The 18,907-nt window shown below is 44.6% G+C and overlaps 1 protein-coding gene across 1 annotated transcript; it reads right to left on the bottom strand.

The window, feature by feature from the left end:
* Positions 1–280: 280 nt before the first annotated feature.
* On the bottom strand, positions 281–18,249 carry sh3d21 (SH3 domain containing 21). The gene is made up of 17 exons (XM_023821252.2): positions 17,978–18,249; positions 16,379–16,536; positions 16,190–16,247; positions 15,141–15,256; positions 13,530–13,620; positions 11,905–11,966; positions 11,780–11,825; positions 9,604–9,698; positions 9,138–9,233; positions 8,627–8,678; positions 6,733–6,810; positions 6,165–6,246; positions 3,770–3,828; positions 2,829–2,944; positions 2,311–2,441; positions 1,438–1,501; positions 281–1,297 (listed from the first exon to the last, which is right to left on the bottom strand). Exons 1-17 carry the CDS (start codon positions 17,979–17,981, stop codon positions 1,256–1,258), a joined length of 1,350 nt encoding a protein of 449 aa, XP_023677020.2. The 5' UTR covers positions 17,982–18,249; the 3' UTR covers positions 281–1,255.
* Between the last annotated feature and the right edge of the window lie 658 nt (positions 18,250–18,907).

The following is an 18,907-nucleotide window of genomic DNA, read 5'->3' as shown; positions in this document are numbered from 1 at the left end:
AATAGCTCTCCAGGACCGGAGTTGGAGACCCCTGCACAAACTCAACCTGGAGGTCCTCCCTTCAGTTCCCTAGACTTTCAATCCCTCTTCAGTAGTGAAACCTTAACGGCTGCGGTGTCAACAAATGCCGGAAACGATACAGGCATGGGCATCGCCGGGGGCGGGCATATAGACTTCCTGTTAATACAATCACCTTCAGCGCGTCACGATATGTGACGTTTTTCATCAAAAATGGAATCACCCAGAAATTCACAGCAATCATCTGAAAAACACCACGTCATGACTTCCTCAGCAGATTTTATTTCGTAATACTAATTATCATTCATTAATGAAGAGCCCCAGGCTCAACCTCCGATACCCTCTGATGCCAGAACAACCCCCTGCTCACTCAGGTGAGTCCCAGCTAGTGAACCTGAACACAGTCATTAGTAGTAGTATTTGTATTATGTAGTAAGTTCTGTAAGAACCTTTAATATCTACACCTGTTGTATTGAAAAAGCACCCAAGCAATGAAAACTATTTTTTGTTGCACACACCAAAAAATCCCCCTTCATTAGTTATAAGTACATAACCCTTGCAGGCAGTGATATATCGCTTTCGTTTAAACTTTCAACAAAGGTCAGATTAAAGTGGTGCTCACACCTAAGTAAACCAACACAAAACATTCCTGCTATTGTTGGATGAAGCTGAAGGCTTTGCACAATGCGTTGACATTTACTGCACTAGGCAAAACCCAACGAAAACAAGTGATACAGAATGCAGACATACATGCAATGAGAAGAAAACAGACAAACAAGCTTCACAGTCTTGTTCAGGCTCAGGTTGTTCCTACAGATACCCTACAGGTCGGTACACTTGAGTCATATTTCATTTTGAATCTTCTTTTTTTCTGATATATAGTCAGTCTTAAAAATAATCTTTTAGAAATATGATTTCCAAAACCCTCCATTTTTGTGAATATTTACACTGAAGTTTGCTTAAAAACACATTCTCATGCCATAAGGACATGCTGAATAGTTTCTCCCAACTGATCAGTCACCCCCATTCATACCATCTCTAGTAAATCTGAACAGTACATTGTGCATAAAATTCAGCTAAACTACTACAAAATGAAAAAAGTTCTATAGCCACAGGAAAAGTGTTTAACAGTCACTTGCAGTCTCAACTATGGTTTGCCCAAACCAGGCAGCAGGGTTGCTCTGTTAGACCATTAAGTCCCTGTGAAGTTTCACTGGATGAAGGCACTCATCCAGCTTCAGTGCTGGTTGACAGTTTTCTTCAAGGCCTGTACCTCCCCCTGCCGAAGAACAGAAAGTACCTTCAGGGAGTGTAGGGAGCCGGTGGAAGCGACTGTCAAGCTGCTTCTCCACATTTCCTGCTCCTTTCAGCCAGGCACAGAAGTCGGGTGACGTTTGGGGGGGGGGGGGGGCGTCTTACCTGCAGGGCCACACGTTTGCTCCTCTCGTCCTTCAGGTCCGCCTTCAGCTCCTCCATGTCTCTCCTGGGAAAGCAAGATGGCCGCTGTTAATACTATTCCTCCGGGGGCAAATCGTCAGCTCATGAGCCAAATAAAGTTTCAGTTAAGAGCTACAGACTGTCCCCAACTCACCACCTATGTGATTTACGAGCACTCGCACATATGTCCAAAAAAGAAATAAATAAATAATATATATATATATATTTTTTTTTTATTATAAAATCTGTAGTGGCTGTATGTCTAGAAACGCTACCCTACCTAGTGCACACTGCATACTGTACGATAGGAACTGCGGGAAAGCACAGTATATGGTGTATTTCAAAAATTGAGAAACTACAGAATCATGTACAAAAATGCCTAAGAAGTTTATCAAGAGTCTGAAATGTCTGCTGGCTTCTGCAGCAGATACCTGGTGTAAATATGTGTGGGGGGGCATTCAGTCTCCTCCCCATCCCACCAAACCCAACAAGAAAACGTAAAGAATCTTAGCAAAATAAAAGAAAGCAATGCTGTGTGGATTACTACTTACTTTTGGTTTCTCACTCACTCTATGTATGATTTGTGTATTGTCTGTAAATCAAATGTTCATTGTCTGTATATTGTCTGTATAACTTAAGAGAGACACCATCAGTCCTATTGTGAATTAACAAATTGACAAATAAATCTGATTCTGAAATAACGAAGACTTTATGTTAGAAGCTGGTATACTATACTGTGTTAAGCTATATTGCAAACTGGGTTCTACTGGCTGAACGTGTTGCACATCTGCCATCTATAGGTCATCAGTGGAATGACAATAAATGGCAAACGTAGCACAACGACTGGAGACTGACTCATGCTGAGCCTTGAACAGCTCCAGGGTCATCTGTAGGTCGCGGACGGCGGTCCTAACGTCGTCCATGGTGCCGGCCTCCTCCTGGGATGCCTTGGAGGTGGGTTTGGGGGCCACAACCGGGAAAGTCTCCTACGGGATTTTGAAGGGTCAACAATGATGCCAGTAGCCATGCTGGGATTATCAATGGGCATTATCATAGTCACATGACTTCAATTCCCACTATCATTGGGCATAAATATAAATGATGTCTAGCGCATTGATTGGGTTCTTGGTTGTGCAATCTCAAATTTTTTGGGGGCCATATCAAATTCTGTCTGCTCTGTAGGCTGCAGGTGAAGAACACGTGATTTTATTAGGTAGCTGTCCAGCTGGCAACCCCCTCCCCCTACAGGAAGTTACACTGCATGACTGAATTACACTGCATGACAGAATTACACTGCATGACTGAACGTCTCAGACCTGAAAGGTCCTGCGAAGGCATGGATGAGGCTGATGGCACGGAGCAGGCAGACTTACGCTGGATGGGGAGTGGAGGTTGGTCGGGGGTCGCCTGTGGGGAGGCTTCGCCCGGTTGGCCGTGGGGTGGTTCAGTTTGGCGGGGGACACGTCCACATTGTCAAACTGATCCACATCTGAAAAAGGAGGGGGTCCGATGGAATCCCTATGCCACATTACCAAGACCAGCGACACCAATGGCTTAGTAGACAAGGGAACCTGCTTGTTTATATTAGAAGTTGGTATACTGTACTGTATATACCAATATTGACTTGTATTCTCCTAAGTTTCCTATAGACTATTTAATTTTCATCCACAAGACTTCGAGTGGTGCCATATTGGACGGCCCGTGTGTCTGTATGTCCTGTGAAACTGGGCACAACTGGGTGGTCCGTCTTCCTGAACGTCTTGTGAAAATGGGCGTGATTGGACAGCCTGTGTGTCTGTATGCCCTGTGAAATTGCGCATGATTGGACAGCCCGTGTGCCCGAATGCCCTGTGAAAACGGGCATACCGATCTCAGGGAGAGGCAGTGACCTCCCTGTGATCTTGTGTGGGTGAGCAGTTAAGATGATATGTCACAGAAGCTGTGATCTGATGTTCACAGGGACAGCATGTGAGCTGATAAGCTTATAAAGTCACAACATTACAGCTGCAGTGCGTGTCCAGTCAGGTGGGCCACCTTCAATGTTCAAAATGTATGTTATATATATATATATAAAAGTTTTATACATATAAAAGTTTGCTCTCCAGCTTTACATACATGTGTGGAGTTTGTGTGTTCTCCCTGTGGTTCTCTGCCCCCTCCCTAGTCCAAAAACACGCCATGTTTACTTGATTTATTTGTGAGTGCCCTGCGATGGATTGGCGCCCCATCCTGGGTTACTCTCTAGCTTCTGGGACAGGCTTGGTACCCCGGCCACACGGGTGCAAAAGATGGATAAAAAAATCTAAGATCAAACCTTTTTCTTTCGTTTCTTCTGCTGGCTTTGGTGATGAGGGTGACTGCTCGCCATTGATCCTGTGGGGGGGGGGGGAGACGGGGGGGGGGGGGGGGGGGAGACGGGCTGTAAACAACGGCCGTCGGTGTTCAATTAGAAACAGAGCGTTCACCCCCTCCCCCCCCCCCCACCGTGCTCACGGTGCCAGCTGCTGTATTAGCATGCCAGCCCAGCGTCAGCCGACTGCCATGCTCGCAACGACGCTCAACATCCTGTTTTCGACTGCAGAAGCAGAGGGTGCGCAGCCTGCGCATCGAGGCAATGTGACACACTCGGGCCTGGAATCCCCTGCCTTCAACTTCACGTTGCAGCAAAAAAAAATTATAAAAAATTCACTCATTGATCATTGATTCAGCTTTGAAACGGGGTGGGGGGGGGGGTAGAGATTTAGCCTGTCAGCTTTTATTTGTACCCGTTCCCCAAACAAAAAGGGGGGCAAGACTGTCAGGGGTAGATCTTTCTGGAAGCTGAGAAAGACAACTGCATTTACAACCATCCACGAGCATCTCCTTAAAAGGGCACGGCTGCTCCCACCCTGTGGGGGGGGGGGAATCAGCCCCGGAAACAGCCCCGGGCCCCAGCCTCGTTACTCGCGTTTTGTGGGAGGGGGCACGCTGGCAGAGCGCGGTTTCCCGTCCCCGCATGCCATCCTGGAACTAGCAGATAAGGCTTGTGCTCAAATTTACTCACAAGATACAAAAACACAGTGACGCACCCGGAGCTGGGGGCTTCCTTCATGTTAAACACAATATATTCAGGAGTGTGCAAAAGTCTTAAGCAGTCAAAAGAAATGTTTAACGCAATGTATCTGGGTAGTGAGTGCACATTTGCTCAGAACAAAAAACTATTTAACATTAGAACATATGTAAACAGACCGTTACACAATAAAAAGTAATAAGAATTTCTTCTGTTCTCCAAAAAGTCACTGATACCTAGTTGGATGGCTAGATGAACACAGCTTCAGTTTCCAAACCTCTCCTCAGGGGCACCTCAGCCATTCCATGTGTTTGTTAAATTTCACCACTAGCTCATCTAATTAATTAATTAGTTAAAACATGTGAGTGAGGTATTGATTAGCTGTACGAGCTGTGCTAGTAGTCAAGTAAAAAAAATACAGGGGTGTTTGGGATGCATGCTGGAAATAACAGGGCGGTTTCAGCAGCAAATGGCGAAGTTGACACTTTAACAAGCATAATAGCATATAAAGATCATTTAAGCATCATTTTCTTTGGCTGCATATATTACATTTTATATATATATATATATATATATATATATATATATATATAAAAAACACACACATACATACATACATACATACATACACAGGATTTTTCTTTTTTTTTTTTTAAATAACACTTTACTTGAGTGGGAGCAATAATGTACCATTATGTTATTGCTTATGTATTAATTAACCACAAAGTTTTAGTAACATAGTGATCTCGTATTTATTCATCATTAATGACACATCTTCTATCCCAAGTAGTTACTCTGTTTGTTACTATATCTGTTAATTCTGTAAACCACTACTAAGTCACTACTAAGTATTTGTGTCCCCTCAAAGTGTTACCAAAAAAAGACAATTCCTTCTAATCAAGATAATCATGTGCAATTAAAAAATAGCCAAAATAAATTTCGAATGACCATTTTGCATGTACAGCTGCTTCTAGTTCACTGGGTTAGTTTGGTAAAAAAATTTAGTACAACATTTTACTATTTCTGCCTCTTTTAGTGTGACTCAGTTACTACTTAAGTACAAATCATGAACAGATCATGACCAAATATAGTCGCTACTTAAGATAAAAGATGCATCATTCATTAATGATGAATTAACATGAATAAAATTTCACGTGTTATTCATTACTTGTTCCTTCAGTACTTCCTTAGTAGTTAACAAAGATTTACAGAAATATAGTAAGAAATATAACAACTTGGGATGAAAGATGCATCATTATTCGTTAATGATGAACAAGTATGAGATCAATATTTAACGTGTTATTCGTTACTTGTTTCTTCAGTAGTTCTTTCAGTGATTCACAAAGGTTTACAGAATTAACACATATATTAAACACAGCACAGGCAGTGGGCATGCATTTAGCTTTTCGTACTTGTCCTTTGTCTAAATGGCTGGCCTTAGGTGAGTGGGTGGGCTTCATTTCCAGCACTGTGTATGTATGCGAGTTCTGGCGAGCGGCATTACGTGCAAACAAAGACAACAAATTGGCCCTGTCTTCATCTACAAGCCCGCTTTACTGAACACCACACTCCCGACAGCATTCAACCCGAGGCCTGGGCTCTTTACCACCCCCCAGCTTTCAGACAGCGTACGGACCGCAGGTCAGGAGGAGGGACATACTTGATCTGTGGAGGCCAGCTGGGCTTGTCCTTCACCGGCGGTGGGGCGGCCTTCCTCTGCTTCATGGGGCCGTCAGTCGTCTCTACAAAACAGGGGAGGGAGGTTCAACAGACAGCCGCTTTGCCGAGAATCTAGATCCTCCAAAGACCAGCTTCATGGTGACGTTACGGTCGACTGCAGAGCTGTGACGTTCTTTCATTTGCATGAACGGTTTGAGTTCTGATCAAAACAAATCTTCGCTTCTGTAGATGAGTTTTGCTGGCTCTCAAGTTTCCGTGTTGCTCGGTTCAGAAACCAAACTTTTTGACACCACAACCACTACGCAACATCTCTATGAACAAGACATGCAAGGTGGAAAGTAACATACTGTATTACCTCAGATAGACAGACTTGATGTTTGTTGCTTTAACTTGCAAAGCTAAATATGGATTCATTTTCTTCCTGTTAATTATACATTTACACAGTACTTCACAGTGGATTCAACCACCTCATCTGTAAATCTCTTCTAACACGACCCATGTCTCTACATTCCTTTGACCCCAGGCCCTCTGAGACGAGCCCACCTTACCCCTCCCCTGGCCAGGTGGTGCGAGGTCTGTCTCGTCTTGATGAGGCGTCTTTTCCACTGGGGGGGGCTCAGTCTCACCTGCAACACCATACACAGAGGAGTGTCAGGCCGGGGTACTTATTTCTGCACGTCCCAAACGTGACGGTCACAGTTGATTCTTGGGCGGTGGCATTTTTGTCCGGCTTCTTCCCACCCGGTCAGTGACTCGGCCGTCATTCTGACACACGGTGACCGACTCGCAAAAACACCCCATTTTTCTTCACCGACACACTTGTCACGTGGTATCGGGAATAGAGCCCGTGACCTTCCGAGCATGAGGTCCCGCACCTTAATCGATGCGTTCAGCTGACCGGAGATCACTGCAAGACGGAGGCGTCGTATTCTCTGTGTTTTTTTGCTGACACCCGAGCGCACAGGAAACCGTCCGACGTGGGGGAGAAACAGCGGCTGTTCAGTCACAGCTGTTTGTCAAGAGGCTTTGCAACGTCACAGGTGGACATATCGGGCGTGAACGGCGTGCGCTGCCTGCAGATTACCCAGCTCCTCGTGTCTGAAACCGCTGCCCCTTGAACAAAAACAACCTTGCGAACTTCTCAGGCACCTAAAACACACCTTAGCTAAAAGATATCAGCGAGAGGGAACCCAGCACGGCCGACCTCAAAAGCACACCGGGTCAAAAAGGCCAGGAGGCACTCGCCCCCTCCCGCCCTGGCTGGGGTCTGGACCCGCCCCTGAGCCAGCGAGTCGGGCAAAGCCACAGAGATCCCCCCCGCGCACGTCTCTCCCCAACTGCCCGTCACGTGACCCCACTGTGGTTTCTGACTTCCTGGCAGCAGCGGATGCGCACGCGTGCCCATGTGAGCGAAACCCGTCGGCTGCGGAGATGTTCACCTGCATCCAAAAGTGTTCAGTGCCTTGAATCCCGTATCTTTCCAATCGGCTAAAGCCCCTTTCACTTCAAGCCGTTCTGGAAAAGGCCGGACAAACCATCCCCATGACGACGTCAGTTCCCGAGGGCGCTGGAGCCCCAGCACAGAGCCGCGCACCCTTACAGTACCATCAGCGCCGGTATTTCCTGCGCTGACGGCTGGCCCCGATCCCGCCACTGTGGTCCCTGTCAGTAGGACAGCTCCACCTGGTGGCGATGCCATGCTTCCTGCGCAGGAAGCCCGGCTGGTCCTGCCTCATAAAGGCTGCCGTCCCAAGCAGGGTAGGCATTCTCTTGCAAGGGGAACTGAGAAAAGGAAGTCCGACAAGATTCAGGAACAAGCCGACCAAAGCCGCCGCGTGAGTAGCGCTAAGTCATTCCACCGCGGTAGGTCTCGGTCATCAACCTGATTAACCAATCTCTTCTCTGTCAGGTGCTCAACTATCCAACATACTTCTAAGCCAGCTTTGTTTATTTTGAGCTGGTCTTAACTGGAGCGAGTTAGTTTTCAGACCACTAATGCGGGTGAGGGACTTCCCATTGACACCACACTGTAAAACCCCTTGAACACATTAACCAGCATCTGCATGGTTACTGACCCATGCCCTTAACCACCAGGCCAGATCACACTCTTGTCACTGGTTATGCATCTCAATGGAGCGAAGACTCAGTGGAACCACTTCATTCAATCATCTCAGCCCAGCACGGTCACTGTGACTGTGGTCAGCGCCAGTCAAAACAGACCCAAACCCAAACCTCTCACTGATAGGACAGGATTCCTTTCCACTTCAAAGGCTATTTGATACATGATGTTAAGATGCTTACCTCAAACAGTGTTTACTAAAAGTTAACCTCTGATATGCACCATAGTGATGTCTGCTGGAATGGGAGGGTCACGTTAAACTGGGCGGCATTCAAAACCAAAACTATGGTGCAGACGAATCCTGTCGGGGGGGGTCTCCATACCTGGCGGCTTTTCGGGTGACTGGCGTGCCGGCGGCTGGCTCATGGCGCCTGGCTGCGAGGAGGCAGAGCCATGGCGAGAGAGAGAGAGAGAGAGAGAGAGAGACAGAGACACTCAGTCAGGGCCCTCGGCCTGCACCTCATTCACACAACCATGAGCGTCGTCCTAAAACCACAGATAGACTGCAAAACAAATCTGACACATAAGTCCGTCCCCAAACACCACAGAGGAGGAAGTGAGAATTTAATAAAAACTCCTGTACTTGGCAAAATCGTTCTTGTGGCCTTGACTGGTTTGTTTTCTCGACTGAAAGACTCATACAGCAGTTTCACATTAGCATTAGCGGAGGCTGACCAATCAGCACACAGCAAGAGCTCAGTGCTTAAGTGAAATCCAGGTCCTTTTAATTGAAATAGTAGTTTATGTTAGAAAGCATCCCCAGCCTGGCGACCCCCCCTCCTCAGGCTGGAGCTTATCCCTGGCATCACAGCAATGCCACGGGCAGAGACTCACCAGGTGGGGCACGGTGAGCACCATGACAAAGTTGTCCGGGAAAAATCCCCTCCGTCCGTTCAGCTCGCCCTCCCACCAGCCCTCATCCTCCGAATCCTGGGTGGGGGAGGGGGGGGGGGGGGGGGGCAAAGGCGCAGTGGTAATGTTGAGAAAGACTAAGTCACATTGCGCAATGTCACCAAAACAACACAGACAAGAATCTCCAGCCCTCCTCCCATTGTCCCTCATTATGTGACTTCCCCGGCCGATGTCACCGCGCAGAGAGCATCGTGCCGATCTGGTGACGACTTGCAGACTCTTACGCTCTCTGTTCCAGCCAAACCCGTAAGTCAGGCCAGGGAACGCACTCCCATGTGCCTTGTGACAGGGGCGGCCAAGCCCACGACACGCTCCTCTCACTTCCTGCACAGATAATATCGGCCCCTTACGAGGCCATCGCTACGGCTCGCAACACGGAGCCCGTTACCTTGGAGATGACCGTCACAATATCGCCCTTCTTCAAATCCAGCTCGTCATCCAGGACCGATTTGTAGTCGAACATGACCTGGCAGCATTCATTCACTATTAATGTGAGAAAGAGCAAGATCCAATCATAAAACTGCATTTTTCCTTTGCTTGAGGCTGAGCAGATTCAGCTCAGCTAACTTCTCATCATAAGACATTCCTCTAAGACCAGGAATCATTCTCGTAGCCCTATGTTTGCCTTTTCCTAGGCAATGTCCTTCTTAAGGTATGGTGACCAAACCTGCACACCATATTCTAGGTGGGGTCTTACCAAGGAATTATATAATCATAGCATCACCTCCCTTGACTTAAACTCCACACACCTAGAGATGTAACCCAACATCCTATTGGCCTTTTTTATTGCTTCCCCACACTGGCGAGTGGGACATGGAAGCATCAACAAAGTCATTCTCATAATCTGCTTCCTTTATTATTAAATGGAACCCATAAAATATCTGTACTTTATATTTCAGTTCCCTGCATGAATTACCCTATATTTGTCTACAATAATTAAGTGACGATCCCGTTGTACCATCTGCTGCACCACCCACCTTGGTGTCGTCTGCAAACATAACCAGCTTACTGTATGTATTGGTGTCAATATTGTTAATGTAAATTAGAAATAACAGTAGCCGTTTGTAGAGGACAACAACAAAGGCCTTCTGGAAATCTAAGTAGATCACGTCGTAGGCCTTTTTGCGATCAATTTCTCTAGTAGATTCCTCAAGGAACTCAAGTAGATTAGTTAAACGGGATCCATCTCTCTTAAATCCAAGTTGGTTACCCCTCAGAATGCTATGTGAATGTTCCAGTAATGCTTACACTTAAACTGATTGGCCTATAGTTTACTGGATTAGTTATATCCCCTTTTTTGAATATGGACATTGTATTAGCATGTTTCCAATCAGAAGGTACCACACCAACAGATGATTTCAGAAATAATAAAGGTCGGCAAAAAATATCCATATCCCTCATCTCTTTTAAAACCATAGGTAAGATGCCATCAGGGCCCTGCGATTTATTTATTTTGACCTTAGTCAGGCTTTGTAGCACATCAGCTTCAGTTATACATATATTAGTCCTAGACGACTGGACTCACTTGTGTCCTCTACAGTGAATACCCATGCAAAAAAATCATTAAACTCATTTACTATAAAAAATATCATTTTCAATTATAAGGCCCTTACTATCCTGCAGATTAGTGATTTCGGCTTTTAGAGCTCTTTTGGAGTTAAAATATTGGAAGAAACTATTAATGTCATCCTTAGCCTCCAGTGCAATCACCCTTATGAGTCTTAGTGAGTCTAATATTTTTTAACTCAACCTGTAGACTTAGATACCCCTGCTTTCTTCCAACATCATTATTTATTTTCCATTTGTGGAAGAGAGCCCTTTTCCTCCCGACGTTATTCTTAATTCCACTAGTAAACCGCTCAGTTTGCAGTTTCCTAGATTTAGTTTTGCTGGAAACAGTCATGAAGTCCTCTTGCACTTACAATAATGTGCTTTTAATCAACTCCCATGCCTCTTCAACAGTTTTGATATTTATCTCCATCCAGTTTACAGTTTCTAGTACCATTAAAGTTAGCCTTCTTAACGTTGTATATTTTTTGTTTTGGTCTATGCTCTCCGGACACTAAAATTAACCTTGAATCTAACCATGTTATGATCACTAATGTCACATGTTTATATAATACACACTCACGCCACAGGCATATACAGAATAACTGTACTATAATTTCTCAAAATCCAGATATATCTGCAGCTCTTGAAGTTTAGGACTCATTTTATTTTGCTTAGATATACAAAGCATGTCTGGCATTAAAGCAGCGTGTTTCCCTGTGAGGCCTCCTCCACTGAGGCAGAGGGACACTTGGATTGTACCCCACTTAAGGGGTGATTCTAGGGAGTTTTTTAAGGTGGGGGGTGGGGCATAGGATGAGCTATAATTCATACGGAGTGGCCAACCTTATCATTAGCCAATGAAATGTTTTGAGATGGTGAATTACAGGGGAGGAGTCCAATCAGCTTTCAGCTGGGTGTTCCAGCCCCACACACACCCCTGTTAACACAGTGAGGCCGAAACCCTCTGAAATGTCACAGGTTCTGCATGGCGAGAGAAGCTCAGGGTTACTCACCGCTGTTAATCTTTCTCCGCACGCTCGTCCTCTGCTGCTCCTTCACCTGAAACACACCAGGAAGTTCAGCACTCCCGGCCCCAAACCGACCCCACCCAGGGTATCTGAAGTGAGCCGGAACCAACCTCTTTGGTGAATATGGCGTCTGTCAGCTTCGGCCGGGATTTACCTTCGGCAGGCTTGTAATCTTTAAAATATGAGAAAATGTGCACATTGAGACATGACGCATTCCTGCCGAAACTGCCACGGGGGACAGCCGGCTAAGAGGCTCGTAAAAACACACAAGCGTCATGCGACGTTTTCTTCATACCAAAGAATCAAAATCCACCTGGCCAGATGGTGGAACACAAAACAACAAGCACCAGCCGTGGTTACTCTACCAGAGGAATGGACACCACGTTGTGGAGAGTTTTATTTCTAGGGATGCACCAATCCAACTTTTTCAGGTCCGATACCGATACCTGGGCTTTGGGTATCAGCCGATCCCGAGTACCGATCCGATACCGGTGATTGATTAGTAAGATGTATGCCAAGACCAATACCAAGAAAATGTAAAAAATACGCACACACAAATATGTATAAGCTGAATTATTTACCATTCACATAATACTAACAACCTGTTACTAACAGTAACTAATACTAACAGTAACTAATACTAACAGTAAAGTAACAGAAATTCCAATTCCAATGTAAGTAATGTTATAAGTATACTTTTAGGTGCAGCAATCTTCAGGAGTTAAAAATGCAGGGAGTTTCTCACGTCTTTGCAATGCTGCCTGTAGAGTTACCAGCTTCGAACAATCCCCCGTTTCGTTTTGGTCAACTCCTCACACTCTTTGGCACGACGCTTCATTAAGTTGGTCGTGTTATACTTTGCAGTGCGGCTGCCTCCCCGCGAAACACTGGCTTTTCAGATATTGCAAACAAGCAGCAAGCGCGAAATACCTCCACACAGATGACAGTTTCTTCTCAGTTCCCTCCATACTGTTCGCTGTTCTTGTAGCTTTTCTTAACCAAACGTGGATTTAACTGCGTGCCGCTGATGCATAATGGAGTTTGCACGCGCTTGACGTAGCTTCAGCACGTGTATGAATACAGAAACACTTTATAATTTAATCAAATAGATCAGTCGCATATATCGGCCCAATGCTACCAATATCCAATATGCCTATTTAAGCCATTATCGGACCGATATCCGATATAGATATCGGATTGGTGCATCCCTAGTTGTTTCTTATACCGAGGATAAGGTAGATAAAAATCATTGGACTGACACCTCCAGTGGGGAGGAGCTTGACCCCTTCAAGCTCATGGCATAGTCTGAACATTATCTGAAGGCCAGCGAAACGCTGTCTTACAGTGACATCTAAATCTGCAGACCCAGAAACCTTCCGGCACAGCAGGCATTGTGTATTCACAAAAATCCTACCATCATGTAATAAGTGATCATGTCCTTAAATTGCAAAGCCATCAGACAGGGAGAAGCTAAGGGAATATTGCAAGGAATGTCATCACAGACATGCGGTTCATCCAATAAGCAAACAGGTAAAACAGCACGAAATAATGTTCCCTCAGGATCCCGGTGCCACACACAAACAGGAAGTGACAGGGGAGGGGTTTCCCAGTACTTGAAGCACAAAACGCAGGACAGTGCAAAACAAGGGGGCTGGACGAAGGATCTATATACATACTGCAAAAAGCACCCAAAAACAGTAAACGAAATAAATAAAATGTTTGTGTCCTGACTCACCTTTTCCTGTGACGAAAATCTCTTTGACAAAATTCGATGGGAAGACCCCTAATTTGTAATTGTTCTTACCCAGCCACCAACCATCTTCAATCTGTTAAGATGATTGGATAAGAAATGAGATTAATACAAAAGGTATACAATGAATTGTTAAAAAATAAATGAAACACACGCATACATTTTCTTTCAAATACTTTCATTATATTGGGTTGCTAATGTTGCTCTATTTATGCATAAAGTGGAACCCATCTTCATTAGACAGATCTTTATTTCTCAAGGGGACAATAACTTCTCAACCAAACATGGCACTCTTATTAACTTACTGTTAATATTCACTATTAAGTAGGGCTGCGTGATATCACACCTGTCACAGTATGTGAAATATCCTCAAGTAATACTGTGATATTCATAAAACAAAAAAGTCGATGAAATTACCTGAAATAAACTATAGCCAAACAAAATGTTATCATCACCCAAGAAAGTGTGTCAAATACATTGGGGCTGTTGCCACGAGGCGTGTCAAGCAGCACTGACAAATGCGTCGTGATTATTGCGCATGCACATATCGCGATAATGATGCTGAAACGATATATGGTGCAGCTCTGCTATTAAGCAAGATCAACCAAACCAAAACGAAGAGCAACACTAAGGAAAAGTTCTGGGCAGCTACAGAATTGACATGAGAAAGAGTCGCGTTCAACCTTCATCAGAAAGCACTGGCTGGGGCACTGCATTCGGAAGCACAAGCAGTCTGACGCTTAATATCGATCACCAATATCGCTTGTGAAGTGAGGAGGAAAAATCAGACACGTGCTAAGTGGCATTTTTTGTTTGCTTGGCCAGGTGGTTAGTCAGAGGGCCCACGCCTGCAACCAACACAGCCTTCTCCTGTTATTCTGAACCCCGCGGAATTCCTGTGAAGGGATCCGAATGAGCACGCTTCCACAAAAATAAAAAACATAGTACACCAGTCTTTGTAGAAAACTTAAACCATATACGTCAAACTCAAGGTCATGGGCCTCATCCAGCCCGCGAGATGATATTCTGTTAAAAATGGCCCAGGAATAGAGCTGTAACAGCACACAAAGTTCACGGTTCGATACAAACCTCGGTTATTTACTATGAAAACTACAAACACATTTAGGAACTGTTGGAAATCAAAGGTTCTAAATAGCAAAACCTAAGGGATGCTTATTTGCACAATTGTGTAATCTGGCTGTTTTGATTTCTTGGGGTCTATTTCTCATTTAAAAGAAGGATTCAGTGGATCATGTCAGATAAAAGCAGATGAATAATAATGGTTCATCAGCCCAAGTGGATGCATTTGATTTAATTCTATATCTTCAGAGAGGTTCATGTATATTATTGTTGTTTTATTTAAAAAGAATTTCCTGAAATAATATTTACAACAAAGTTCATATTTGTAAATAATATTTACATTAAATATTTCAATCAAGTAACTGCAGAGTTTGCGTCATACTGTTATGAAATAAATATAAGCTTTGGTCTTTGGTGGTGTTTAAGATGGTTCTTTCAGCGACTGAGTTTGACCCGTCAGACTTAAACCATCGGATAAACCATTACTAGTACAGCACGGGAAAGCAGTCCCTTTACCTCTTTGAGGATCTCTACGATTTCCCCCACGGTAAGCTCCAGTTCGTCGTCATTCAAGGGGGTGTAAGGGAAGAGGACCTCACATCGCCGCGTTGGCGTCCCCTTCACCGTCTTCGCTGGAGAGGGGTAGACATACTTCTATATAAAGGTCTGACCAGATATGTGAACACAGCATTTCATCTATATATATATATATATATATATATATATATATATATATATATATATATATATATATATATATACACACACACACACACACACACACACACACACAAACACACACTTTAGGGCTGTCAATCGATTAAAAAAACTAACTAGTTAATCGCACATTTTGCAACGAATTAATCCTGATTAATTGAGATTAAAAAATTATGTTTCTTAAGTCTTAAGCCTCCACACAGGAAGTAAACGAAACACATTTGCATTAATTGCGCTAATTTAACACGTCAAATATTTTTAATTAATCACAACATTAAACGCACTAATTTTGACAGCACTAACATATACAAAACAACCATAGCAACAACACCATCACTAAAAGTAGTCTCCAACCCAAAAAACAGATAAGCCGGAATATGTGTGAGGGACATCTAGAGCACAAAATGTTCATATTTAAATGATCTCCGGGGATTTAATGTCAGATTTTTGAGCCAACGCATGCTTCAAAAAATGGCCAGTTTTGCTATTAATTTAACCTTCCACATTACCATAGAAACCTTTGCGTGACTGGCCAATGACTTTGAGTATAGTGTCCAGTTGATAAGTCAGTTTCAGAGTCAACAAAAACCACACTGAAGGCCAGCATCACTCAAACCAAATATACTTCCTCAAAACACACACAGGCCAACAAAAAAGGCGATTCACACTCAAAGAGGATATTTACCTGCCTCATTTATAGTGGGTACTATTTTGATTTAAACCTTCAGGACCAATTTGGAGGGGGTTCCCAGGATAAGGATAATAAAGATAAATCATTATGCAGTTCTCACTCGCACCAGACACCCCCCCCCCCTCTGACATGGTGAAATGGAAGGACCTAAACTCACATTTTCTGATACTTCTTGGTTCCCTGTGTTCACCTCCTTTCAGATATGCAGGAACTTCCTGTGTGGGAAGAGGACCACACACCGTCACGAGCAGTACACGTGTGACACGGGCTGCTGCAAGTCTTCAGAGCCCGTGGGCCTCAAAGGGACATCTGATCTCCGGAACAGACTCCGAGCCCAAACACAGACCTTGACGAAGTTGGCGGGAAAGATGCCTCGCACCCCCCGCAGTTCCCCTTGCAGCCAACCATCCTCAGCCGCCTTGCTGACGGTCTTCACCACGTCTCCCACGTGCACCGTCAGCTCATCCGCCTCGTTGCCTTCAAAATCCATCAAGACCATGACCTCTGGGGCATGGAAGAGACCACAGAGAGACGTCTCAAACACGGCACACATAGCCACTACACACAACAAATGTTTTATGGTTATGTTCCTTCAAGCTATTCTGATATAGTACATTTCACATCAAGGGCTCTGTCCTGTGAACGGTACCTGCAGCATTACACTTGGTTACTGTAGCTGTTCCTGTCAGGTATCAGTTCTCTACTAGCCGAGACGAGTAAAATTCCAGAAGGGGCGGCTTCGACTTGAAAGACCCTGGCTTTATACTGGCCACCGGTGCTCCTTGTGGTGCATGTTCATACAGGTCACAGGTTTTTGAGGATCTGGAATGTTTTGGAATCCCAGCAATCAGGAAGGAGGGGATGCCTTATCAGAATGGCAGCCTTACAGTATGAGAGGCTGCTCTTACAATGCAGCCTATAGGAACAGGGGGGATGGGAGATGCATGTCCATCAAGGCAATTAGCCAAGGAACAAACACTGAGGGGAGGGGAGGGGAGGGGGGGGACCAAGGCTGAAATTATAATAGATTTTTGTTGGGACATCGGGAGCACGTCTGAATATTGGGGGGCGGGGGGGGGGGGGGGGCGTGTTGTTTGCTCCCGACCAGTGACGTAGCCAGGTAGTAAAATAACGAGTTTAAACCCCCTGGAAATTTAATTCTGGTTACGGGTCTGTATTTATCCCACCACCCCAACAGATTGAATAGATAAAATTATAAAACAGCAGGAAAAGAAAGCCCAGTCCAGGACTATTCCTCTAAAACCGATGTTGTTTTTAATTATTCGGAACGGAACTTCTGCGGGTCTGTGGAGGAGCTCGGAGTTCCGTAATAAATCAGATTCGCCACTTTCGGACTGTTGTGCTCCGAAGCGCTGGTACTACAGTTAATACACACAAAAGTACGTCAGTGGTTTCATGTCATGAAATAATGTGGGGCAAGAAGGAATAAACTCGATCGCTGTAGTCTCATCCAGAAACCGTTTAACAAAGTCTGATTAAGTGGCTTTGATTCCAGGCTCATAAATAGTGACACGGAAACATTTTAAAGCAAGTATTCACACTGGCTCCGCTGCAGGATCTTAGGAGTTGGTTCGTTATTGTATCTCGAGCGTTTTATAATAAGTTTTGTCCATAGCACCTTTTATTTGTTTATGAAGACAAATATCCTTCCACTCTTAATCAGCTTTGGGTAATTTGTTGCGTTTTAAGCACCACGATCGTACGCGCAACAGCAAATCACTACCCTGGGGCTGAACGCGTGTAGAAATGAGCAGGCAGAAGACATGAAGGATCTCCGTACACAGAAGGTAACACTCGTCCGTTTCTTTCCATATAAATGATCAGAAGAGACCAGTCTGATCGACCCATAGTAATAGCGGAAAATGCAAAAAGGGCGCAGAGACGCCGGGCGCCCGCGGGTCCCATGCGCACAGGTCGGACTTACCCATGCTGTCCAGAAGGGCTTTCCTCCCTGCTCACCTGTGAAAACACAACTCCCCCTTTTCTGTTCCGTTAACTAAAAGTCCACACAAAAGCGAAAACAGAAGAAAAGTAACGTGCAAGAGAAGTGTTGCCTAAGCACTAGTCACCACAGCTTCTTCCCACTTGCGAAAGACGTAAAAAAAATCTTTTGAACGAGTCACAACAAGCTAGGAGGGTCAGCGTCGTCACACAGGTAGGAACAGGCGGGACAGGTTTGTGTCGAAAGAAAACAGCTGATAGGACCTTATAACTTTTCCCTGGTCGTGTTTTCATTCGAAAGGACTGTCAACTAACAGATTGATGGTATACACACACACACACTGGAAAAAACACGGTCGTAATGTGGTAATGTATTGTACATGGTGCATTTTGTGCATACAGCCCATGCTTTTTCCAGATTGTTTCGTAGATTTGATGCAGATAACGACACTATTCCCCTGGAATAACTTCTACCAAAAACATTCAATAGTTTCACCTATAACGAAAATAGCCCGTTTTAACTGGTAAAATCTTTAAGCATATATTTCCTCCATATTTCACCAGGATAAAGTAAATCCATCAAAAAGATAAAAAATCAGTAATATCTTAATAATGAGGAAGCATTTAAAAAAAAAAAAGTTAAGACGATTATCGGCTATCGCAAATGTGAAATATTTTTGGGCACCAGAACCAGCAGAACCTGTTGAGATGACGTCAATAATATAACAAAAACGTTCTGAGGGGGCACCTCCAAGAGGAGAGCAGGCTTTACCGCACAAGGCACTGCAAACCGCAAGTCATTTCCCCCCTTGGAGATTAGGGACATTCCCCGGAAAGCACTCTAATGGCAGGAAAGGGCCAGAGCACACTGACCTCAGACTGGTGCTTGGAAGAACGGTCTGAAGAGTTTAAT

The sequence above is a fragment of the Paramormyrops kingsleyae genome, chromosome 9 (genome assembly GCF_048594095.1).
Source record: "Paramormyrops kingsleyae isolate MSU_618 chromosome 9, PKINGS_0.4, whole genome shotgun sequence".
Classification (NCBI taxonomy): Eukaryota; Metazoa; Chordata; class Actinopteri; order Osteoglossiformes; family Mormyridae; genus Paramormyrops; species Paramormyrops kingsleyae.
Note: the sequence above shows the minus strand (reverse complement) of the source record. Positions and strands in the feature narration are given on the sequence as shown.